We start from the raw sequence: 26,668 nt of genomic DNA, 5'->3' as shown, positions 1-26,668 counted from the left end.
TAAAAACACGGATTGGTTCTGACTGGTTCCGACTTACACGGAACAGAACCTGCTTGTAACTCGAGGACCACCTGTATGTTTTATTGTTCCCCCCCCTGCTGCTGGATGCTGTCATGTGCTACATCAATACTATATTTAGTCACTAAGGAAAGACTACTAGAGCACTCAGAGGAAGAAGAGGGAATTGAGCACAAATGGTACCTACAGGCATCTCATTGGCCGTCACCTACAAGGGAAATAAACGTAACAAATGATTTAGGGTAACTGAGTGACATACGATACTAAAATGTGGGTTTACAGAAAGCAAACTATGTCATATTAACTCATGTAAACATATTAGCTGTATTGTAGCTTTGATACACAAAATTACAGTAACTGTGGTAGGCCTGCACAGAGGACGAGTGGTTAGCGCACAGGCCTCACAGCTTGGAGACCCAAGTTCAATTCCACCCACGGCCATCTCTGTGTGGAGTTTGCATGTTCTCCCCGTGCATGCGTGGGTTTTCTCCGGGTACTCCGGTTTCCTCCCACATTCCAAAAACATGCTAGGTTAATTAGCGACTCCAAATTGTCCATAGGTATGAATGTGAGTGTGAATGGTTGTTTGTCTATATGTGCCCTGTGATTGGCTGGCCACCAGTCCAGGGTGTACCCCGCCTCTCGCCTGAAGACAGCTGGGATAGGCTCCAGCATTTCTTGTATTATTCTTATTGATGTTATTTATTAATTCATTCATTTTTTACTGCTTATCCTCACAAGGGTCGCGGGGGTGCTGGAGCCTATCCCAGCCGTCTTGGGGCGAGAGGCCGGGTACAATCACAGGGCACATATAGACAAACAACCATTCACACTCACTGAAATTATCATTCGCCTAAAATATTTCATCACAAATTAATCACATTTTGTATATAGTTAACTCATAATTAATCACAGATAGAAATACTTTTTTTTCCTCCAATCAGTAAGGATGTATGAATGTGAGTGTGAATGGTTGTCTATAGGTGCCTTGTGATTGGCTGGCCACCAGTCCAGGGTGTACCCCGCCTCTCGCCTGAAGACAGCTGGGATAGGCCCCAGCATTCATTCATTCATTCATTTTCTACCACTTTTCCTCACAAGGGTCGCGGGGGTGCTGGAGCCTATCCCAGCTGTCTTGGGGCGAGAGGTGGGGTACACCCTGGACTGGTGGCCAGCCAATCACAGGGCACATATAGACAAACAACCATTCACACTCACTGAAATTATCATTTGCCTAAAATATTTAATCACAAATTAATCACATTTTGTACATAGTTAACTCATAATTAATCACAGATAGAAAGACGTTTTTTTCTACAGTCAGTAAGGATGTATGAATGTGAGTGTGAATGGTTGTTTGTCTATATGTGCCCTGTGATTGGCTGGCCACCAGTCCAGGGTGTACCACGCCTCTCGCTTGAAGACAGCTGGGATAGGCTCCAGCAGGACGCTGACTACTCTAAAGTCCCTCCAAATTTAATTCCTACATCAAAACCCCCTTGAGAAAACATAATTCCATATCATAATAATAAAGCTCACCTCCTCTACATCATTATCCAGGGCCACAAAAGCCAAAGGTTCCGACAGGCTGCTGTTGGTCGCGATGGTCGTTCCCACCGGGGAGCCTTCTAGAACAAAGCCATGGTAGCTGCTCTCCAGGAAGTACGGCGCCTGGTTGTTCTCGTCCAGCACTTCAATTTGGAGGCTGGCAAATGCTGGCAGCGGGTGTCCATTGTCCTGCTCTGCCTGCACATAGAACACAACTAGTTATGGGCTTGCTCAGTAATGCAAGCCCATATTGTTATTCCTTGTGGTGTTTAGCTATTCTTATATCTTAATCTTCCCATTTTTGCGCAAAACCGCAAGAAGGAACCCCACACATGTTACACCGCCGGAATCGTGACGCTCGGGACTACAGCGGGATTTATTTTTTGGAACGTTTTGTGTTAACTATGGCGACGCTATAAACCAAAACGTGCAAAAATGGGCCACTAGATTAGGTACACCTGTTCTATTTTTAGAACAGCGACATTCCAGAGAAAACGAGAATTTACAGACTTTTCACAGCCTTGTAGCTCAGCCATACCGCCGTGATTCACGGCTCATTTTTTTAGATAAACTTCTCAACTCTCTCTGTGGCTAAATGCTAATTGCTAGCATGTTAGCATTTAAGCTAATTTACTCATGTCTAAAGGCAAATACACACATGGCATGATGTAGGGAAGTTATAGGACAACCTTGGCACTTTCTAAACTTGAGGCCCTCTTGCTAGGTGCTAGCATGATGACTGTTAGCATGTTAGCATTTAAGCTAATTTACTCATGTCTAAAGGCAAATACACACGTGGCATGATGTGGGGACACTATGGGACTGCCCCAACCTTTTCGGGACCTGAGGCTGTCTCGCTCGGTGCTAGCTTGGTAGCCGTTAGCATGTTAGCATTTAAGCTAATTTACTAATGTCTAAAGGCAAATAGACACATGGCATGATGTAGGGAGGTTATAGGACAACCTTGGCACTTTCTAAACTTGAGGCCCTCTTGCTAGGTGCTAGCATGATGACTGTTAGCATGTTAGCATTTAAGCTAATTTACTCATGTCTAAAGGCAAATACACATGTGGCATGATGTGGGGACACTATGGGACTGCACCAAACTTTTCGGGACCTGAGGCTGTCTCGCTTGGTAGCCGTTAGCATGTTAGCATTTAAGCTAATTTACTAATGTCTAAAGGCAAATAGACACATGGCATGATGTGGGGACACGATGGGACTGCATCAACCTTTTCGGTACTTGAGGCGTTCTTGCTAGGTGCTAGCATGGTAGCCGTTTGCACACCGGCCCCGAGGTTCACAGCACAGGTGGCAAGCCCATAAAAATTTCCGCTGGAATTTTCTAGTTATTACTCTAATCACACTTTGTTGCTGAAAGTCTTCTTTGTTCTTCAATCCCACACGCAGATCCTGCTGCAGAGGCGCAAATACATACACTTGACATAAATAACAGATTTTCTCTGGCAGCATCTGCTTGTTAGCAATATGATATGGCATACATAATTAACATATTATTGCCTTTTTTGAGTACATTGCGGACGGCGATGTAGACTCAAAGATCTAACAGAAAACATCTACTATTATATTGTGGGTTAATAATGCAGCAAAATTAATTATACATGACAAAAATGCATATTTAGAACATCACCGCATGAAGAGGAATTCAGCTACAGTATTTACAGAAAATGAACACAATTTCTATTGTTTAATTAATGCTACGCCGATATTAATGTTCATTATTTTTGGGTAGTTTCCTCATTCCCGTCGATGAATCAAGTGTCTTGTCACATGTTTATACACCAAAGACACTAGAAATGCTGCAAATGACATGAATTAATAATAACTCAAGCTATCATTATAATTGTGAGTGGAGTATGCATGTTATGTTTTGTCCATGGGTATGAATGTGAGTGTGAATGGTCGTTTGTCTATATGTGCCCTGTGATTGGCTGGCCACCAGTCCACAACTACTTGTTTATTTTGCAGCAATAATATTCATTCATTCATGTTTTACCGCTTTTTCTCACGAGGGTCACTGGAGGTGCTGGAGCCTATCCCAGCTGTCTTTGGGCGAGAGGCGGGGTACACCCTGGACTGGTGGCCAACCAGCCAATCACAGGGCACATATAGACAAACAACCATTCACACTCACATTCATACCTATGGACAATTTGGAGTCGCTAATTAACCTAGCATGTTTTTGGAACGTTGGAGTAAAACCGGAGTTACCCGGAGAAAACGGGGAGAACATGCAAACTCCACACAGAGATGCCCGAGAGTGGAATTGAACTCGGGTTTCCTAGCTGTGAGACCTGTGTGCTAACCACTTAGTCACTGTGCAGTCCTATTAATTTCCTGTAAGCTACTATTTTATTAACAGGACAAAACAAATTTGCGTCTGTTTTTCTTTCAATGTATCATCTATACATTTTTTTTGTCTTGCACTTATAATAATAATAATAATAATAATAATAATAATAATAATAGCAACCAAGTCATTTAAAGTTTTCCAATTTTCTTTTCAATAGTGACATAGAACGGTTCTCTCAAAAAGCCCTTAGACTAATATTGATTTTTTAAAAGTTGATGTTAGAAAACTCGACAATGCTTCGACCAAAAATAGTAGTTATCATGTCATCATAAATTGCATTTCATAACATTCATCTTGGGCGACACGGCGGTCGAGTGGTTAGCGCGCAGACCTCACAGCTAGGAGACCAGGGTTCAATTCCACCCTTCACTCCTCTGTGTGGAGTTTGCATGTTCTCCCCATGCATGCGTGGGTTTTCTCCGGGTACTCCGGTTTCCTCCCACATTCCAAAAACATGCTAGGTTAATTAGCGACTCCAAATTGTCCATAGGTATGAATGTGAGTGTGAATGGTTGTTTGTCTATATGTGCCCTGTGATTGGCTGGCCACCAGTCCAGGGTGTACCCCGCCTCTCGCCCGAAGACAGCTGGGATAGGCTCCAGCATTTCTTGTAATATTCTTATAGATGTTTTTCGTTAATTCATTCATTTTTTACTGCTTATCCTCACAAGGGTCGCAGAGTGCTGGAGCCTATCCCAGCTGTCTTGGGGCGAGAAGCGGGGTACACCCTGGACCGGTGGCCAGCCAATCACAGGGCACATATAGACAAACAACCATTCACAGTGACTGAAATTATGATTCGTGTAAAATATTTATCACAAATTAATCACATTTTGTAAATAGTTAACTCATAATTAATCAGAGATATAAATACTTTTTTTTTGACAATCAGTTAGGATGTATGAATGTGAGTGTGAATGGTTGTTTGTCTATATGTGCCCTGTGATTGGCTGGCCACCAGTCCAGGGTGTACCCCGCCTCTCGCCCAAAGACAGCTGGGATAGGCTCCAGCACCCCCCGCGACCCTCGTGAGGAAAAGCGGTAGAAAATGAATGAATGAATGAATGAATGCACAAAATAAAGCTTCAATTGTATTCTAAAAACGTTATTAAAGTCAATTTTAGATTTATTGGGACCCAAATCCCTGATAGCACCATTGGTTGTAGATGACTATTATGTATACAAACACACAATTGTTTGCTTTACCTAGCGGGGTGGGGGGGGGGGGGGTACTTTAACTAGCATGATGACTGTTAGCATGTTAGCATTTAAGCTAATTTACTCATGTCTAAAGGCAAATACACACGTGGCATCATGTGGGGACACTATGGGACTGCCTCAAACTTTTTGGGACCTGAGGCTGTCTCGCTAGGTGCTAGCTTGGTAGCCATTAGCATGTTAGCATTTAAGCTAATTTACTCATGTCTAAAGGCAAATAGACACATGGCATGATGTGGGGACACGATGGGACTGCGTCAACCTTTTGGTACTTGAGGCGTTCTTGCTAGGTGCTAGCTTGGTAGCCGTTAGCATGTTAGCATTTAAGCTAATTTACTCATGTCTAAAGGCAAATACACACGTGGCATCATGTGGGGACACTATGGGACTGCCCCAAACTTTTCGGGACCTGAGGCTGTCTCGCTAGGTGCTAGCTTGGTAGCCATTAGCATGTTAGCATTTAAGCTAATTTACTCATGTCTAAAGGCAAATAGACACATGGCATGATGTGGGGACACGATCAACCTTTTCGGTACTTGAGGCGTTCTTGCTAGGTGCTAGCTTGGTAGCCGTTAGCATGTTAGCATTTAAGCTAATTTACTCATGTTTAAAGGTAAATAGACACATGGCATGATGTGGGGACACGATCAACCTTTTCGGTACTTGAGGCGTTCTTGCTAGGTGCTAGCTTGGAAGCCGTTAGCATGTTAGCATTTAAGCTAATTTACTCATGTTTAAAGGCAAATACACACGTGGCATCATGTGGGGACACTAGTCTCCTCTCTTGAAGTTGTCAGAACAACATTGGGACTACTGAGCGGGAGGGCGTGAGTTTTCGCTGCTGTTTTCATTAGAACCATGTAGGGTGGAAAATGGGAGTTAAAGCTCCATAGTCTCTCTGCTGACCTTCACAACCAGATCGAATCTGCGGTACAGTTCCCTGTCGATGGGCTTCAGCAGCAGGAGCTCGGCCGTGCTTCTGTTCAAGCTGAAATATTCAACGTAGGAGTCTGGTTTCCCTGTAAGAAAAGAGTATGAAAAAAGTTTAATTTAAAAAATAGTTAATTGTTTTAAAAAATCATGAAATATTGAAAAGTCAGTGTCCAACAGAGAAATAGAGAGCGACAGATAGAGGGAGGGCGAAGTGTTCTGCAGTTCTCCACAGGTGGGGATGCTCACACTCAAGACGTATGCGGTACTTTGGAATGCTGCATTGCTCTGCAGGGAAATCAAGAACTGGCAGCAGTGGCGTTAAGAGAGAGAGAGAGAGAAGCGCACATTCCTCAAGTGAGCGCTCCTGTTTGGCTGCTTTGTTGCATCCTTTACGGCTTGTATTTATGTGACCGCCTCTAAATGAAGGACACCGACCGCTAAGATTGGGTTCAGATTGTGGTTCCCTTTGCACTGGTACACAAAGGCTGCACAGTAAAGAACGTATACATAAAAGTAGTGGCATATTAATGTAACTGAAATATTGTTACATTTGTTCACTTCCTGCTTTCATAATATAATTTGTTTTTGTTTTTATCACATACTGAAGTACAAGGTGATATGACCACACATTATGTCATTGTATGGTCATATCACCTCGTACTTCGGTACGATAAAAAAACACCTTAAACTATATTAAGAAAGCAGGAAGTGAACAAATGTAACAGTTACTGATTTTTTTAGGTTCCAAAAAAAATCCTAAAATTTACACCACATTGGGATCATTAGGAAAAAGTAAGAAGACAAAATAATATAATGTAATATATATGTAATATGTAATTTATGATGGGTTATGTAATTTATGTAAAAACATGCGTCAGATTACAATTGAATGCATCCCATAATCAGTTCACAGTTCCACATGTCCAAAAGGAGTAGGAAGAAGCAAAGCTTATTAAATCCTACCCCTCCATCTGGTACTTTTTTTTTTACATTTCTTCACTTCCTGCTTTCATAATACAGTTTTTTTTGTTTTTATCACGTACTGAAGTACATGGTGAAAAAAAAATCTTAAACTATGTTAAGAAAGCAGGAAGTGAACAAATGTAACAGTTACTGATTTTTTTTAGGTCACAAAAAAAAATCATATTCCTCCATCTGGTACTTTTACAATCAGTAACTGTTACATTTGTTCACTTCCTGCTTTCCTAATATATATATAGTATATATTTTTAAATATATTTTGGGGGGGGGGTAGAATATGCAACTGAAGTGAAGTGACCACAGCAAAAGAAGATAAAGAAAACATCCGCCGCCATCAATATTCGCTACATGAAGAAAGTCTGGCTCCGGAAAAAGACTCAGTTGGATAAAACCAGCTGCCTGGTCCCAATTTCCAGTCGTGACTCATGACTGGTTTTGGCAGACTTCAATTTGTCTCCGATTTGCATTTTCATTTTCCCAACAAGTCAAAAACATCACATCCACTCAGTCAATAAACAATCTTTGACACTGACCTACTCTTAACCAGCCAACCATACAAAACACAAGTTATGTTGACATTTTGGACTTATTAATGTGAATCAATAATTTGACAGAAAAATACATTCATTGGGAAATGTCATGGAGACTGCGGCTTTGGCTGTAGGACAGGGGTCTCAAACACGCAGCCCGCGGGCCAAATGTGGCCCGCAGGACACTAGTTTGAGGCCCCCGCCTTGATATGAAAGTTTGGTATCATGTACCCAGATAAAAATTATTACGTTTGATTAATGTTCATGTTAAAGGTTAAATAACTGTTAATAGTTATCCTCCCTATCCGTGTGGAAGTGGTAAGTTTTTGGCTATTTAAGTTTAAAGGAAATAACTTGAAGGCTACCGTTTAGGTCGCTAGCTCTCTAGTTTGCGAGTTAGCATGTGCCCCACACCCTAGCTCCAGTGGCCCCCGGGTAAATTGAGTTTGAGACCCCCGCTTTAGGAGAATGACAAATCAAGATACATGACTTCCACTTTTGAACCGAAATGTAAACATTGGCTTACTAATAGCAACAAAGCATCAAATAAGCATGAAACAGTGTCTGCTTATTCTATTCATTCAATGCTATTCAAATAACGGCGTTGCTGCGAGGATGCAAGAGTTTCTTTTTTCTCTCCCCCCCCCCTTCTTATATTTGTGACTCTGTCTCTCATAATCCTGCCTCAGACGTGGATTAGTTTCGGTGAGGGAGTGTAGGAAATGCAATCAAGTCCGTGTCAGGCATGTCAGTACATTTAGAGAGACTTTGGCAGTCAAGAAAATAAAGCTTTTTTTAAATTTTTTTTATAGTTACTCAGAAGGTGATGAACTATGCAATCGTGTGAACGCTGAGTGACTACCTGGTGGTCATCAAACCGAACATGCGTGAGAGTTATTTGCATCTTTGGGAGTAATGGAGGCTTTTCTTCCCTTTTGTGATGCAACACGATAGGAATTAATTCACATTGGCAAGCAGTGAACCTTACAAGGTTTATGTCCAACTATCAGCCACATATAGTATCTCAGATCTAGACTATGTAGAGTGGGTGTTTGTGTGAATGTGGACCCACTTCCACTTCCACCATTAAAGGAGAACCGCACCGAATGTTCATAAATTAATTAATTGATCGCTGTCTTATGGTTGACTATAGCCTATTATTAGTCAAATCAAATACTGCAATCATTCACACTCCTTATGTGGAACATGAATACATATTTATTGACCTTTTCTGTGCATTTTAATAAGAGAAAACTTGCACGGTGGTCAAGTGGTTAGCGCGCAGGCCTCACAGCTAGAAGACCCGAGTTCAATTCCACCCTCGGTCATCTCTGTGTGGAGTTTGCATGTTCTCCCCGTGCATGCGTGGGTTTTCTACAGGTACTCCAGTTTCCTCCCACATTCCAAAAACAAGCTAGGTTAAATTGGTGACTCCATAGGTTAATTAACTCCAATTAACTCCATAGTTAATTGGTGATACCATTAATGTTAATGTGAGTGTGAGCCAAATAATATATGTTATATATTATATAAATAAAACAGGGGCTGCACGGTGGTCGTGTGGTTAGCTATTATGACAAAAACAAAAACGGCTTGAGTGGTTAGCACGCAGACCTCACAGCTAGGAGACCCGAGTTCAATCCCGCCCTCGGCCATCTCTGTGTGGAGTTTGCATGTTCTCCCCGTGCATGCGTGGGTTTTCTACGGGTACTCCGGTTTCCTCCCACATTCCAAAAACATGCTATGTTAATTGGTGACTCCATAGATTAATTAACTCCATTTAACTCCATAGTTAATTGGTGATACCATAGGTATGAATGTGAGTGTGAGCCAAAGATATTTTATATATTATGTAAATAAAACAGGGGCTGCACGGCGGTCGTGTGGTTAGCTATTATGACATGATAACAAAAATGGCTTGAGTGGTTAGCACGCAGACCTCGCAGCTAAAAAGACCGGAGTTCAATTCCACCCTCGGCCATCTGTGTGTGGAGTTTGCATGTTCTCCCCGTGCATGCGTGGATTTTCTCCGGGTACTCCGGTTTCCTCCCACATTCCAAAAACATGCTAGGTTAATTAGCGACTCCAAATTGTCCATAGGTATGAATGTGAGTGTGAATGGTTGTTTGTCTATATGTGCCCTGGGATAGGCTCCAGCACCCTCCCACAACCCTCGTGAGGATAAGCGGTAGAAAATGAATGAATTAATAATTTGATCTGGGGCTGCATGGTGGAGGGTGTTTAGCATGTGGCCACGCAGTTAGGTGACCCGAGTTTGATTCCGCATCTCTGTGGAGTTTGCATGTTCTCCCCAGTTTTCTGCGGGTACTCCGGTTTCCTCCCACATTCCAAAAACATGCTAGGTTAATTAGCGACTCCAAATTGTCCATAGGTATGAATGTGAGTGTGAATGGTTGTTTGTCTATATGAGCCCTGTGATTGGCTGGCGACCGGTCCAGCTGGGATAGGATCTAGTAGAAAATCTGTTAGAAAATGAATGTACTTTGTCAGTGCATTGAAATCATTGTTTGTGGCCCACAGAATCAAAGACAAAGTGTTATTATCCACCTTGAGACTCTTTCTCTAAAACCTAATCATCATGATAGAAATCTCGGGGTAACAATAATGCACTCAGATCGGATCTTTAAACATCAGCAGCTTTTTACCACCTAAAACACATCGCCAAAATCAAGGGACTAGTGTCTAAGCCAGATTTAGAGAGACTAATCCTTGTCTTTGTCTCCAGCAGGCTAGACGACTGTAACACATCCGGCTCTCCAGTCGAGCTGTGAAAACAGCTGCAGGTCATACAGAATGCTGCTACTCGAGTCCTGACTAAAAACCAGGAAATATGATCATATTAATCCGTACCGGCTTCCTGTCGTTCAGAGAATCAATTATTCATTCATTTTCTATATTCATTTTCTGTGTGGCAATACGGGGTAATAACTATAAAAGCAATCTTCATTCACTAAATGTACTGCAAAAAAGGTCAGTAAGGATAATTCATAATGCCGCCTACAGAGAACATACTAACTCCTTATTTCTAAAATCACAAATACTTCAACTTACTAATATAGTTCATCTTCAAACAGCTTCGGTATGCTACTAAAAATTAAAAACTTTAAAAATTAAAAATTTTCTAAATTAAAAATTTTAAAAATTGTAAAAAATTAAAAACATTTAAAATTTAAAATATTTTTTTAATAAAAAAATTAAAAATAAAAAACAAAAAAAACAAATTATTAAACTATATTAGGAAAGCAGGAAGTGAACAAATGTAACAGTTACTGATTGTAAATTGAACCCTCGAGCGTGAGTACTTTGGTAATGACTTAATACTAACAACTTTTAGTCAAGATAAGTCACCTTGTACTTCGGTATGTGACAAAAATTAAATTAAATTAAATTAAATTTAAAAAAACAATTAAAAACAATTAAAAACAATTAAAAACAATTAAAAACAATTAAAAAACAATAAATTAAATTAAATTAAAAAACAATTAAATTAAATTAAAAAACAATTTAAAAAACAATTAAAAAACAATAAATTAAATTAAATTAAAAAACAATTAAATTAAATTTAAAAAACAATTAAATTAAATTAAAAAAACAATTAAATTATATTAGGAAAGCAGGAAGTGAACAAATGTAACAGTTACTGATTGTAAAAGTACCAGATGGAGCGGTAGGATTTAATAAGCTTTGCTTCTTCCTACTCCTTTTGGACATGTGGAACTGTGAACTGATTATGTGATGCATTCAATTGTAATCTGATGCATGTTCAAATGAAATAAAACCATTACTATTACCAGATTACCCCCAGAGTTCATATTTTATATGCAGTATTTCAAGCCCCAGAATTATTTTTTTTTTTTATTGCACATACCGATGAGGATGGAGTACAGAATCCCAGGTCTGTCTGACGGAGGCTGGATGTTCCTGTCTTGATCCTGAGCTTGTATGGGTGGGGTCACATTGAGTGGGTTCACCTTATTCTGCAGAGAATTAAGTGGATTTAGCACAATGGAAGAATGATGCAGGTTCATTATATTCAACTTAAAAGAACCTTGTTAAAAGAAGGTTGGTAGTCACGTAGTCCCCCCCCCCCCCCCCCCAAAAAAAAAAAAAAATCAAGCTCTGCTTCTTTATACGCCATGTCAGACATGTTGAATTGTGCAGGTGTAGTCATGTGATGTATTAAAGATGGCCACGACGGTAAAAAAATGTGACAAGTGAAGTGGTTTTCAATCTTGACTAAACATGCATGTCTTAAAGACTCCTCTTTAAATCAGTCCCCCCCCCCCAATCTCAAATGCACTCAGCACAATATAGGAAACCACAATAATTAAATGGTCCGACAATAATGATGACTTATATTGGTGCAATGTGCTGATCCGTGTGCAATCCCGGCAGCAATTCAGATGGAAGAAATCCACAATCACTAGAGCAGTAAAGCACCGCGCCAAGGAGGGCGGCCATATTTCCAATGTGTATCAACACATCTACTGTGATCATATATACGTTGGCTGGAATACAGCACTCTGGCGAGTAAGTTACACAAGCCGTTATTATGTGTGTGTGTGTGTGTGTGTGTGTGTGTGTGCGTGAGTGGCATAAACTGAAATGGAAAGAGCGGTTGATAAACATGCAAAGCATAGCAGGACAGCGTGGCGTGCAAAAAAAAAAAAAACACGGTCGTGGTTGCGCATTCATAGTTGGTGCTCAGCTGCTTGGAGACGGCCACGATGCATCCCCCTGGACATCCTGCAACTGCCGCTGATATGTTATGTAAATAAACCGCAAAAGCAAGCACAATAGAGTACACGGCTTCCGACTGTAGTATTATAAAGTGGAGTAAATTAGCTGAAACTAAATAAACAAATACCATTTCTGATGTTGATGTGTTGTTAAATGCTATTACAACATCGGTTCTGTTGCTGCCGTGTTGTAATGCAATTGTTAATGAATGATCATGTTTTACTATCGACTTTCTGATGTGCTCCAAATTTCTTATTGTAAAAAAGTTGTTGTGGTCAACATTCAGTGTTTTTATGTACCTCTGCATGCACTTTAAAATGTTTCTACTCAACTGTTGGTGTGAAACTCATGCATTTTGCCGTAATATTGTTTACTGTTCTGTATAGCGCAGTGTGCTCCTTACTGCTATTACAACATTGGTTCTGTTGCTGCTGTGTTGTAATGTACTTGGTAATCAATGATCACGTTTTACTTTCGACTTTCTGATGCTCCAAAATCCTTATTAACGTAAAAAAAGTTGTTTTTTATGAGTGGTCAACACTCAGTGTTTTTATGTACCTCTGCATGCACTTTAAAATGTTTCTATTCAACTGTTGGTGTGAAACTCATGCATGTTGCCATACTATTGTTTACTGTTGTGTATATCACAGTGTGCTACTTACTGCTATTACAACATTGGTTCTGTTGCTCCTGTGTTTTGTAATGTACTTGGTAATCAATGATCACGTTTTACTTTCGACTTTCTGATGTGCTCCAAAATCCTTATTAACGTAAAAAAAAGTTGTTTTTTATGAGTGGTCAACACTCAGTGTTTTTGTATACCTCTGCATGCACTTTAAAATGTTTCTACTCAACTGTTGGTGTGAAACTCATGCATTTTGCCATACTATTGTTTACTGTTCTGTATAGTGCAGTGTGCTCCTTACTGCTATTACAACATTGGTTCTGTTGCTGCTGTGTTGTGTAATATGCTTATTAATCAATTATCATGGTTTACTTTCGACTCCAAAATCCTCATTAACGTAAAAAAAGTAGTTCTTTTATGAGTGGTCAACATTCAGTGTTTTTATGTACCTCTGCATGCACTTTAAAATGTTTCTACTCAACTGTTGGTGTGTTGTGTAATATACTTGTTAATCATGATCATGTTTTACTTTCGACTCCAACATCCTTATTAACGTTAAAAAAAGTTGTTTTTTTATGAGAACATGCAAACTCCACACAGAGCTGGCCGAGGGTGGAATTGAAACCTGGTTTCCTAGCTGTGTGCTAACCACTAGATCGCCTTGCCGCCAACACTATGTTTATATAGCTTATATATTACTTGAATGTATTCATCACTCCACCAACCAGTGTTAATTACATATATTATTTAATTACATACATTGTCAAGCCTCATGTGTTTACTATGAAAAAAAAATACAATGCAATGAATGCATTTCAACAATGCTGCAGCCTTCAATGGTCTGCATGCTGTTTGGTGCATCTTGTATTTGACAATTGTGACACATGACAGAGAGTTGTTTACTCAACTCCTTCATTCATCTTATTGTTGCTTGCAGCCATCATTTTTTTTTTTTTTTTTTTTTTTTAGGAGAAGCAGAAGCAGCAGCGTGTTTGAAGTGTGTGCGTGAACGTGGCCTGACATTCAACACCTAAATGACAAGCACGGTGCTGCGTGTGTGTTTAAAGTCGAGAGAGTGAACAGTTAATGCTGGCTCAAAGGCCCCAAGGTTGTCATATCTTATTAGTCTGATTAGGACTCAAAAAAAAAAAAACGGTAACAGATCCTTGACTCTTCTCCTCGCTTCACCTCTCTGCCTCTCTTTCACCCCAGCAACAGCGACTCTTTTGCCTTTTATCCCTCTTGTTTGGACTCGTGGCTCTTTTATCACATAGGGGAAACTTTTTGTACAGACAAGGACCAGAACCTTCATTAGGCACAATCTAGTCACGTACAATACGGGGGAAGTATGGAGCTTTGGCGCTTTTAGGATTTTTGCATGTAAACAGTCAACAAAATGACTGTTGGATCTTAAGGAGGTTCTAATTAGACTTCAAAATGCATTTTTAGTAAGTAATTTGGCTATAAGGGCTGCACGGTGGATGAGTGGTTAGCACGGAGGCCTCACAGCTTGGAGACCAGGGTTCGATTCCACCCTCTGGAATCTCTGTGTGGAGTTTGCATGTTCTCCCCGTGCATGCGTGAGTTTTCTCCGGGTACTCCGGTTTCCTCCCACATTCCAAAAACATGCTAGGCTAACATGCTAATTGGCGACTTCAAATTGTCCATAGGTATGAATGTGAGTGTGAATGGTTGTTTGTCTATATGTGCCCTGTGATTGGCTGGCCACCAGTCCAGGGTGTACCCCGCCTCTCGCCCCGAAGACAGCTGGGATAGGTTCCAGCACCCCTGCGACACTCATGAAAATGAATAAAAATGGCTGCTGGAATGTAAATACATATACTGCATATATAGCTACAGTACTACAGTAAGAGTATTGTGCCACATCAACCAGACAATACACTACCAATGTATGATGCAGAATATTAACCAACTACTATGCAAGCTCAAAAGACTCAGTAAGTGTGAATGGTTGTTTGTCTATATGTGCCCTGTGATTGGCTGGACACCAGTCCAGGGTGTACCCTGCCTCCCGCCCGAAGACAATGTGGGATAGGCTCCAGCACCCCTGCGACCGGCACAATGCCGGCCTGACAAAGATAGATGGATACTAGATAGCTCATTCTTTTGTACCATCCTACGTGTCCCCCTGATTTAAATCCAATTGAGAACATTTGGGGATGAATAGCAAAGGGAAGTTTACAAAAATGAACATCAGTTCCAGACAGCGGATGCCCGCCGTGAAGCCAACCTCACCATCTGGAGCAACATTCCCACGAGGCCCCCGAGAAACACCGACATCAAGCATACTAAATCTATTTGTTTTGGTGATTAACAAGAATGGTGCAGGTACTCATTTCTGAGTTCTATGGGAGTTTTACAACAGTATATTTCAATGTAATAGTTGGCTCCAAAAGGTCACAAGCCACGTTTACATGGACCCAAATATTCCAATTCCATTCGGGTTATTTGCTCAAACGGAAAGAATGTAACCTTTGTATACACCTCATTCCGAAAGAAAAGTGCCAATCCGAATGAATATATAATCGGATTCCCAGGGGTGGAATATTCCTTTCCCCAATCCGATTGAGGTATCTTGGAATTGAACTCGGATCTCTTAGCTGTGAGGCTAGGCCCGATTCACAAAGTTTTTCATGTAATTTGAATATTTTGGTAGAAATATGTCATTTTTAATTGGAATAACTATGTACTCGGCTGCACAGCGGTCAAGTGGTTAGCGCGCAGACCTCACAGCTAGGAGACAAGGGTTCAATCCCACCCTCGGCCATCTCTGTGTGGAGTTTGCATGTTCTCCCCGTGCATGCGTGGGTTTTCTCCGGGTACTCCGGTTTCCTCCCACATTCCAAAAACATGCTAGGTTAATTAGCGACTCCAAATTGTCCATAGGTATGAATGTGAGTGTGAATGGTTGTTTGTCTATATGTGCCCTGTGATTGGCTGGCTGGCCACCAGTCCAGGGTGTACCCCGCCTCTCGCCCAAAGACAGCTGGGATAGGCTCCAGCATCCCCCGCGACCCTCGTAAGGATAAGCGGTAGAAAATGAATGAATGTATTTAATATATTGCAGTATTTGATTTGACTAATAATATGCTATAGTCAACCACAAGACAGCGATCAATTAATTAATTTATGAATTTTTGAAACTTAATGACTGTATTATGGACTGAGTGGTTAGTGCGTCGGCCGCACAGCTAGGAGACCCGAGTTCGATTCCACCCTCTGCCATTTCTGGCCGGGTTTTCTCCGGGTACTCCGGTTTCCTCCCACATTCCAAAAACATGCTAGGTTAATTAGCGACTCCAAATTGTCCATAGGTATGAATGTGAGTGTGAATGGTTGTTTGTCTATATGTGCCCTGTGATTGGCTGGCCACCAGTCCAGGGTGTACCCCGCCTCTCCCGAAGAAAAAAACTAATTAGTTACAGTAGAGCACAATGTAAATGTGTACAACATACATCCAGTTCTTGCATTGACTTGTGTACCTAAAGTGGTACCAGTAAGTCTGTGATGGTGTTCATTTAAGCAGAATGCATCACAGTAGCCTAAAGATAAGAACTCAAACAATATCCCACTCATAGATTCATTACAGCGACAAGCCTCAAGAGTTTTTTTTTTTTTTTTGTCTTGGTTGCCGGAGCAACACTGTTCAGAGACTCAACGCCCACAGGCAGAAAACTGTGGGCTTCAAAACAGCTGCAAAATGATCATTTTGTTCATAAAGAAATTTGATGGTGACAGAGTAATAGAGTAAGTCTACAAGCTGAACTTCCTGGTTTAGAATACTCGTACTCCAGATACTCCAAATATAAAACGATCATGAACATAAAGCAACACCTCGTTTTCAAAGCCAATTTGGGGAAAACGTAAAAAATAAATAGTATTTAGAATTTTTTTTTACATTCATGCTAGGTTAATCGGCGACTCCGAATTGTCCATAAGTATGAATGTGAGTGTGAATGGTTGTTTGTCTATACATATGTGCCCTGTGATTGGCTGGCCACCAGTCCAGCTGGGATAGGCTCCAGCACCCCTGCAACAGGATAAGCAGTATGATAATGGTTTTATTTCATTTGAACATGCATCAGATTACAATTGAATGCATCACATAATCAGTTCACAGTTCCACATGTCCAAAAGGAGTAGGAAGAAGCAAAGCTTATTAAATCCTACCCCTCCATTTGGTACTTTTACAATCAGTAACTGTTACATTTGTTCACTTCCTGCTTTCCTAATATAGTTTAATAAGTTTTTAATTTATTTTAATTTATTTTAATTTACAATTAAATTAAAAAACAATTAAATTAAAATGAATTGAATTAAATCAAAAATACAATTAAATCATATTAGGAAAGCAGGAAGTGAACAAATGTAACAGTTACTGATTGTAAATTGAGGATTTAATAAGCTTTGCTTCTTCCTACTCCTTTTGGACATGTGGAACTGTGAACTGATTATGTGATGCATTCAATTGTAATCTGATGCATGTTCAAATGAAATAAAACCATTACCATACTGCTTATCCTGTCACAGGGGTGCTGGAGCCTATCCCAGCTGGACTGGTCGCCAGCCAATCACAGGGCACATATAGACAAACTTTTTTCATATATACAAAATTTAATTTAATTTAATTTAATTTAATTTTAAAAGTATTTGTGATTTTAGAAATAAGGAGTTAGTATGTTCTCTGTAGGCGGCATTATGAATTATCCTTACTGGCCTTTTTTTGCAGTACATTTAGCGAGTGAAGATTGCTTTTATAGTTATTACACCATATTGCCACACAGAAAATGAATATAGAAAATGAATGAATAATTGATTTGGTTAACATCTGTTTTGGTTAGAGTTGGACGCTAACCAAGGTTCCATTGTATAAAATCACTAGATTGCTACCATCTTTTTCTGATATTACTATACCTCATCTTATATTGGGGTCGATACAGTGAATCTGAGTGCTTTCTCAATAGCCAATTAAACTCGGACTTATGAGACAGTGAAGCTTGTTTTTTTTGTGCATGATCCCATTTCTTCTGACGGCGTGTGAACTCATCATCAACAGCAGCAAGCCCACTGCCACCTGAAGTGCGACAGATAGTGATTCCACGGAGCTTCGCACGCCTCTCAAGTACATCTTTTAAGTCCAATTGTTCTATATCGCCGCTCTCATTTGAACACAACTACCTCTCCTCTTCATATCGTAAAAAAAAAAAAAAAAAAAAAAAAGCCCGTCCTTGTCGGAACGCACTTGCTCCTCTCCAAATTGCACGCTGTAAAGTTGATTTACTCCTCGCTCTCTCTTGACTGCGCTGGTGTGTGTGAGTCTTCAGTAAAAATGATGTGTGTCAAAGAGTGGCGGGGGATGTCGCTATAAACAACAAGATGGAGCGGTAACTGTGTACAAAGAGTCCAATAAGTCGTGACGGCTGTGTTTGTTGGCACGCACGTGTTTGTCCACGCGTGTGTGCGGAATTCATCTTGGAAAAGATGCTAAAAATTGTTAGTATGAAGTCATTACCAAAGTATTTACAATTTTACAATTTACAATCAGTAACTGTTACATTTGTTCACTTCCTGCTTTCCTAATATAATTTAATTGTTTTTTTGTTTAATTTAATTGTTTTGTTTAATTTAATTGTTTTGTTTAATTTAATTGTTTTGTTTAATTTAATTGTAAATTTAAATAAATTAAAATAAATTAAAATAAAATAAATTAAAATAAATTAAAATAAAATAAATTAAAATAAATTAAATTTTGTCTATATGAAAAAGATTTGTCTATATGTGCCCTGTGATTGGCTGGCGACCAGTCCAGCCAATAGGATAGGCTCCAGCACCCCTGTGACAGGATAAGCAGTATGGTCATGGTTTTATTTCATTTGAACATGCATCAGATTACAATTGAATGCATCCCATAATCAGTTCACAGTTCCACATGTCCAAAAGGAGTAGGAAGAAGCAAAGCTTATTAAATCCTCAATTTACAATCAGTAACTGTTACATTTGTTCACTTCCTGCTTTCATAATATGATTTAATTGTATTTTTAATTTAATTCAATTCAATTTAATTGCTTTTTAATGTAATTGTAAATTAAAATAAATTAAAATAAATTAAAATAAATTAAAATAAATTAAAATAAATTAAAATAAATTAAAATAAATTAAAATAAATTAAAATAAATTAAAAAATCTTCATCCTTGTATTTAGCAAACATCAACTGCTTGTATTGTTTCTTGAATTGACTCATCGTTGTGCATTGTTTGAGGGTCTTAGCTAATTGGTTATTATTAGGCGGCACTGTGGTCTAGTGGTTAGCGCGCAGATCTCACAGCGCGCAGACCTCACAGCTAGGACCACCCTCGGCCATCTCTGTGTGGAGTTTGCATGTTCTCCCCGTGCATGCGTGGGTTTTCTCCGGGTACTCCGGTTTCCTCCCACATTCCAAAAACATGCTAGGTTAATTAGCGACTCCAAATTGTCCATAGGTATGAATGTGAGTGTGAATGGTTGTTTGTCTATATGTGCCCTGTGATTGGCTGGCCACCAGTCCGGGGTGTACCCCGCCTCTCGCCCCAATTTTTATTTTTACAAAAGTGTAGTCTTACCGGCTCCGTCAGCTCCAGCACGCTGGACTTGTACGTGATGGGGCTGCAGTCGCGAGTGCTCCCCACGAGCGTGCACGGCAGGAACATGGGGCCCAGGTCGTCGCCGTCCAGCACGTCTACGGTCAGCGTGGTGGTGGCGGTGCGACGCTCGCTCGGGTATGGGGCTCGGTCCTGCAAAACCATAAAGTTTCACTATCTGTGCTTGTCGGAATGTTTGCAAAAAATGTCAGCGTTAGTGATAACAACATTAGAGCAGAAAATATTGTTTATATTGTTATATTGCATTATATTAATAATACATTTTATTTTATTTTATTTTATTTTATATATTATTTGTTATATATTATATAGAGTATATATGCAGTATATTACATAATGCATATTATTATTATATTGCATATTGCATATATAGCTACAGTACTACAATAAGAGTATTGTGCCGCATCAACCAGACAATACACTACCAATGTATGATGCAGAATATTAACCAAATTAAACATTGGTTTCCTAGCTGTGAGATCTGCGTGCTAACCACTCAACCACCGTGCAGCCGAGTGTATAGTTATTCCAATTAAAAATGACATGTTTCTACCAAGACATTCAAATTACATGAAAAACTTTATGAATCGGGCTGCACGGCGTCCGAGTGGTTAGCGCTGAAGACACCACAACCTCGCCTGAAGACAGCTGGGATAGGCTCCAGCATCCAATGCAACTCTTGTGAGGATAAGCAGGAGTGAATGAATGATTGGCTGGCGACCAGTCCAGAGTTTAAATACATATACTGCATATATAGCTGCAGTACTACAGTAAAGGTATTGTGCCACATCAACCAGACAATACACTACCAATGTATGATGCAGAATATTAACCAACTACTATGCAAGCTCAAAAGACTCAGTAAGTGTGAATGGTTGTTTGTCTATATGTGCCCTGTGATTGGCTGCCGACCAAGTCCAGGGTGTACCCCGCCTTTCACTTGAAGACAGCTGGGATAGGCTCCAGCTTAAACCATTAAAACGTTGGTTCAAGCCATGGTTGTATTTTGAGTTTAAATGAAATACTTTGGAAAGAACAGACGGGTCGTATTCAAACACTTGGCGGTCTGGATGTGGCCCCCGTGCCATAGTTTGCCCACCCCTGGTGTAAACGGTTCAAAAAATTATCATCAGAATTATCATCATACAGGATGAAATGTAAGAAGTAAGGTTCTGCAAAATATTTTTTTTCCGCTTTGGCATGCATTCCCGCTTTGCTTGAACATTCCCATTATTCCTGAAGGCGTTCCCCCACATGGATAACACAATGGTAGATATCAGCATCCTCGCCATTTTGCTGCTATTTTTGCACCACAAAATATAAGAAAGAAAATGATTGTTTGCTAATGATCTCACAACTGCTGATTTATGATTTGTTTCTGGCCACTGGTTCATGCTGTCACGTCTATTGAAGACGACAGAAGCTGTAATGATATTCATAGACACTTTTCCAACATTGTCTACATGGTGTCTCTGCATATTTCAACAAATTTAGATTTTTTTTTTTTTTTAAAGACATAATGAATACAATTTAAGATCCATTTCACATCCATACCGGTTGGTGCAAAACACACGAAAAAGAAAATCCTGCATCCTATATGTGGACATCATTTCGTGGGGGGGCGTCTTAAATACGGCTAGGTTTAATACATCGGATATTAACCCTTAGATGCATAAGTGGGTCAAAACTGACCCGGTCAGGTTGTTTTCTTGAAATATCTTCGTAATTGAAAATTTTTTATCATTTCATATTCCAGGTATTCCTCAAAAAACATGTTTTTGATATCATGCAATTCATGTTTTTAACGTACCTTTTATAAATTTTAAGAAATTTTAGTTTTTGTGTTACTACCCCAACCTTCCATAAGTGGGTCAAAAATGACCCGGTCAGGTTGTTTTCTTGAAATATCTTTGTAATGAAGATTTTTTATCATTTCATATTCCAGGTATTCCTAAAAAATATGTTTTTAATATCATGCCATTCAAGTTTTTAACTTACCTTTTATAAATTTTAAGAAATTTTAGTTTTTGTGTTACTACCCTAACCTTCCATAAGTGGGTCAAAAATGACCCGGTCAGGTTGTTTTCTTGAAATATCTTCGTAATGAAAAATGTTCATCATTTCATATTCCAGGTATTCCTAAAAAAACACGTTTTTGATATCATTACCTTTTATACATTTTAAGAAATTTTAGTTTTTGTGTTACTACCCCAACCTTCCATAAGTGGGTCAAAAATGACCCGGTCAGGTTGTTTTCTTGAAATATCTTCGTAATTTAAAAATTTGTATCATTTCATATTCCAGGTATTCCTCAAAAAACATGTTTTTGATAACACGCCATTCATGTTTTTAACTTACCTTTCATACATTTTAAGAAATTTTAGTTTTTGTGTTACTACCCCAACCTTCCATAAGTGGGTCAAAAATGACCCGGTCAGGTTGTTTTCTTGAAATATCTTCGTAATGAAGATTTTTTATCATTTCATATTCCAGGTATTTCTCAAAAAACATGTTTTTGCAATCATACCATTCACATTTTTAACGTACATTTTATAAATTTTAAGAAATTTTAGTTTCTGTGTTACTACCCCAACCTTCCATAAGTGGGTCAAAAATGACCCGGTCAGGTTGTTTTCTTGAAATATCTTCGTAATAAATTTTTTTTTATCATTTCATATTCCAGGTATTCCTAAAAAAAAACATGTTTTTAATATCATGCCATTCAAGTTTTTAACTTACCTTTTATAAATTTTAAGAAATTTTAGTTTTTGTGTTACTACCCCAACCTTCCATAAGTGGGTCAAAAATGACCCGGTCAGGTTGTTTTCTTGAAATATCTTCGTAATTTAAAAATTTGTATCATTTCATATTCCAGGTATTCCTCAAAAAACATGTTTTTGATAACACGCCATTCATGTTTTTAACTTACCTTTCATACATTTTAAGAAATTTTAGTTTTTGTGTTACTACCCCAACCTTCCATAAGTGGGTCAAAAATGACCCGGCCAAGGTTGTTTTCTTGAAATATCTTCGTAATAAATTTTTTTTTATCATTTCATATTCCAGGTATTCCTAAAAAAAACATGTTTTTAATATCATGCCATTCAAGTTTTTAACTTACCTTTTATAAATTTTAAGAAATTTTAGTTTTTGTGTTACTACCCCAACCTTCCATAAGTGGGTCAAAAATGACCTGGTCAGGTTGTTTTCTTGAAATATCTTTGTAATGAAAATTTTTCATCATTTCTAATTCCAGGTATTCCTAAAAAAAGTGTTTTTAATATCATGCCATTCAAGTTTTTAACTTACCTTTTATAAATTTTAAGAAATTTTAGTTTTTGTGTTACTACCCCAACCTTCCATAAGTGGGTCAAAAATGATCCGGTCAGGTTGTTTTCTTGAAATATCTTCGTAATTGAAAATTTTTTATCATTTCATATTCCAGGTATTCCTCAAAAAACATGTTTATTTTTTTATATCATGTCATTCACATTTTTAACTTAACTTTTGTAAATTTTAAGAAATTTTTGTTTTTGTGTTACTACCCCAACCTTCCATAAGTGGGTCAAAAATGACCCAGTCAGGTTGTTTTCTTGAAATATCTTCGTAATGACAATTTTTTATAATTTCATATTCCAGGTATGACCCGGAATGACCCGCACGCATGCTTTTTGACCCACTTATGCAAGAGTGTGGGGTTCAGTCACTTACGCATCTAAGAGTTAAAGAGCGGATGATAAAAGATGGCTCCGTCATGTCTAAAAGTTGCCGTCTGTTTGTCTGTTAATTGCAGCATCGTCACATACATTTGTTCACAAATAAAACATCCACAGAGGCGTGGAATAAAAGGAAAACAAAGGCATTAACAAAGACATTAGTGATAATTAAGGACGAGCGCATAGTTCCCTCAAGGCGAGCTCCACAGAGAACAAATAGTCCCAGACTGTGTAAATAATGTTTCCATGATAACGCTCATTTGCATAACGTGATTCTCCGCTCAAGTCGAAAGCTGATTACTTTTATTTACTTCCAACAGTGCTCCACAGGAAAACAATATCCCAATATATATATATATATATATATATATATATATATATATATATATATATATATATATATATATATTAAACGCTTACATTAGCTTGTATGATGACCAGGTAGCGTGTTATCTCCTCGTAGTTGAGCCGCTCCCTGAGCACCACGGCGCCAAACAACGTCAGCGGGATGTCGAATGTTCTGTTGGCCATCTGAAATGGTAATAGATTACTTCATTTATTAAGTTACATTACACTTGATTGATGATTATGATGTCCGAAAAAAAGAGGTAATGGTAATGGTTTTATTTCATTTGAACATGCATCAGATTACAATTGAATGCATCCCATAATCAGTTCACAGTTCCACATGTCCAAAAGGAGTAGGAAGAAGCAAAGCTTATTAAATCCTACCCCTCCATCTGGTACTTTTACAATCAGTAACTGTTACATTTGTTCACTTCCTGCTTTCCTATTTTATTTTATTTTATTTTATTTTATTTTATTTTATTTTATTTTATTTTATTTTATTTTATTTTATTTTATTTTATTTTATTTTATTTTATTTTATTTTATTTTATTTTATTTTATTTTATTTTTTATTTTATTTTATTTTAATTTTTGTCACGTACCGAAGTACAAGGTGAATTATCTTTACTAAAAGTTGTTAGTATTAAGTCATTACCAAAGTACTCACGCTCGAGGGTTCAATTTACAATCAGTAACTGTTACATTTGTTCACTTCCTGCTTTCCTAATATAATTTAATTGTTTTTTAATTTAATTGAATAGTTTTTTAATTTAATTTAATAGTTTTTTTAATTTAATTGTTTTTTTTAATTTAATTGTTTTTAATTTAATTTAATTGTTTTTAATTTAATTTAATTGTTTTTAATTGTTTTAATTATTTTTAATTTAATTTAATTTAATTTAATTTAATTTAAGTCACGTACCGAAGTACGAGGTGACTTATCTTGACTAAAAGTTGTTAGTATTAAGTCATTACCAAAGTACTCACACTCGAGGGTTCAATTTACAATCAGTAACTGTTACATTTGTTCACTTCCTGCTTTCCTAATATAGTTTAATAATTTGTTTTTTGTTTTTTATTTTTAATTTTTAATTACATTTTTTATTTTCAATTTTAAATGTTTTTAATTTTGAATGTTTTAAATGTTTTTAATTTTAAATTAAAAAAAAATTAATTGTTTAATTTTTAAATTTTGCTTTTATAGTTATTACCCCATATTTCCACACATCGGTTGGCGTTCTTTTTTTTTATATTTTTTATATGTTTTATTATTATTAAATTATCATTTATTATTTTTTAGCCTTATGCATTATTTTAGCATTTGAAGATGAACTATATCAGCAAGTTGAAGTATTTGTGATTTTAGAAATAAGGAGTTAGTATGTTCTCTGTAGGCGACATTATGAATTATCCTTACTGGCCTTTTTTGCAGTTCATTTAGCGAGTGAAGATTGCTTTTATAGTTATTACCCCATATTTCCACACAATAAGTAAGATATGGTATGGTATGGTATGGTATGGTAGTGGGAAGAAGCAGAGCGTATTAAATCCTAGCCCTTACTACACCTCTAAGCAGTTACTGAAGAAAAACAAACACGCTCTCTACTAATCAAAACTTCTGAGCCAAAACAAGCTTAAAAAAGGTATTTATGTGCTTGATTACGTTTGGCCGAGTAGCATCACAACAAAGATTAAATTAGAAGTTTAATATTCCTGTGCTGGAGGGCTAAAAATGGACACACTTTGCAAAAAAAAAAAATAATGCTCCCAAAAAATCAATACAGATGAAAAGGGAGAGAATATGACAGAGTGTGTTAAATTGGATTTCTTGGAGGGAGCAAACGATCAGAATCATCAACAAAACCTTTGAAAAGTTGATTAAAAAAAAAAAAAGAGTTTTATAAATGCCTCCCGGGTCATTTATAAAAAATCATGACTGATATTTTGGGTTTGGGATTTTTGAGATGGAAGGTGCACACAAAAATAAGCATGTCTGATTATAATGTTAGAAATACTTACTGGGTCTCTGGGGTTGTGCTGGATGGTGTATTCGATTTGTCCGTTGGGGCCGTCGTCGATATCGGTCGCCCCGTTGTTGCCCCAGAAGCCCGAAAAGATGGTGGTGCCCACTGGAGTTAACTGGAAACACAACATACGACATCATTTGTAGTCATTCTTATATTGGTAGTAGTAGTAGTGGTTTACTTTATACTAATTTTTACTTTATTATTAATATTATTATTTATTAATCGGGCATGTCTGTGTGGAGTTTGTATGTCGTCCCCCCACATTTAACCTAGCATGTTTTTGGAACGTGGGAGGAAACTGGAGTACCCGGAGAAAACCCACACATACACAAGGAGAACATGCAAACTCCACACAGAGATGGTCAAGGGTGGAATTGAACTCGGATCTCTTAGCTGTGAGGCTAGGCCCGATTCACAAAGTTTTTCATGTAATTTGAATACTTTGGTAGAAATATGTCATTTTTTATTGGAATGACTATATACTCGGCTGCACGGTGGACGAGTGGTTAGCGCGCAGACCTCACAGCTAGGAGACCAGGGTTCAATTCCACCCTCGGACATCTCTGTGTGGAGTTCTCCCTGTGCATGCGTGGGTTTTCTCCGGTTTCCTCCCACATTCCAAAAACATGCTAGGTTAATTAGCGACTCCAAATTGTCCATAGGTATGAATGTGAGTGTGAATGGTTGTTTGTCTATATGTGCCCTGTGATTGGCTGGCTGGCCACCAGATTGGCTGGTCTAATAATGTACAAAAAACATTTTGAAGACGTTTTCTATACTCTTAACTACAAAAATATTTGATTCATAAATAAGGAATTCTACTGCACTGAGGATGAGTGGTTACCACGCAGGCCTCACAGCTAGGAGACCAGAGTTCAATTCCACACTTGGCCATCTCTGTGTGGAGTTTGCATGTTCTCCCCGTGCAT

The 26,668-nt window shown here is 38.3% G+C and overlaps 1 protein-coding gene across 1 annotated transcript in view; it reads right to left on the bottom strand.

Annotated features, from left to right (window-relative positions):
• Positions 1-26,668, bottom strand: part of LOC131109833 (protocadherin-15-like) — a 192,350-nt gene that overhangs the window by 106,523 nt on the left and 59,159 nt on the right. The window contains exons 10-15 of the mRNA XM_058062221.1: positions 25,732-25,851; positions 23,785-23,895; positions 19,610-19,780; positions 11,492-11,600; positions 6,065-6,177; positions 1,558-1,764 (exon numbers count right to left, since the gene is read on the bottom strand). Of these exons, the coding sequence (XP_057918204.1) occupies positions 1,558-1,764; positions 6,065-6,177; positions 11,492-11,600; positions 19,610-19,780; positions 23,785-23,895; positions 25,732-25,851 (831 nt within the window). The remainder of the gene's footprint in view (positions 1-1,557; positions 1,765-6,064; positions 6,178-11,491; positions 11,601-19,609; positions 19,781-23,784; positions 23,896-25,731; positions 25,852-26,668) is intronic.

Source organism: Doryrhamphus excisus, chromosome 22 (genome assembly GCF_030265055.1).
Source record: "Doryrhamphus excisus isolate RoL2022-K1 chromosome 22, RoL_Dexc_1.0, whole genome shotgun sequence".
Classification (NCBI taxonomy): Eukaryota; Metazoa; Chordata; class Actinopteri; order Syngnathiformes; family Syngnathidae; genus Doryrhamphus; species Doryrhamphus excisus.
This window is presented reverse-complemented; position numbering and strand designations above follow the sequence as displayed.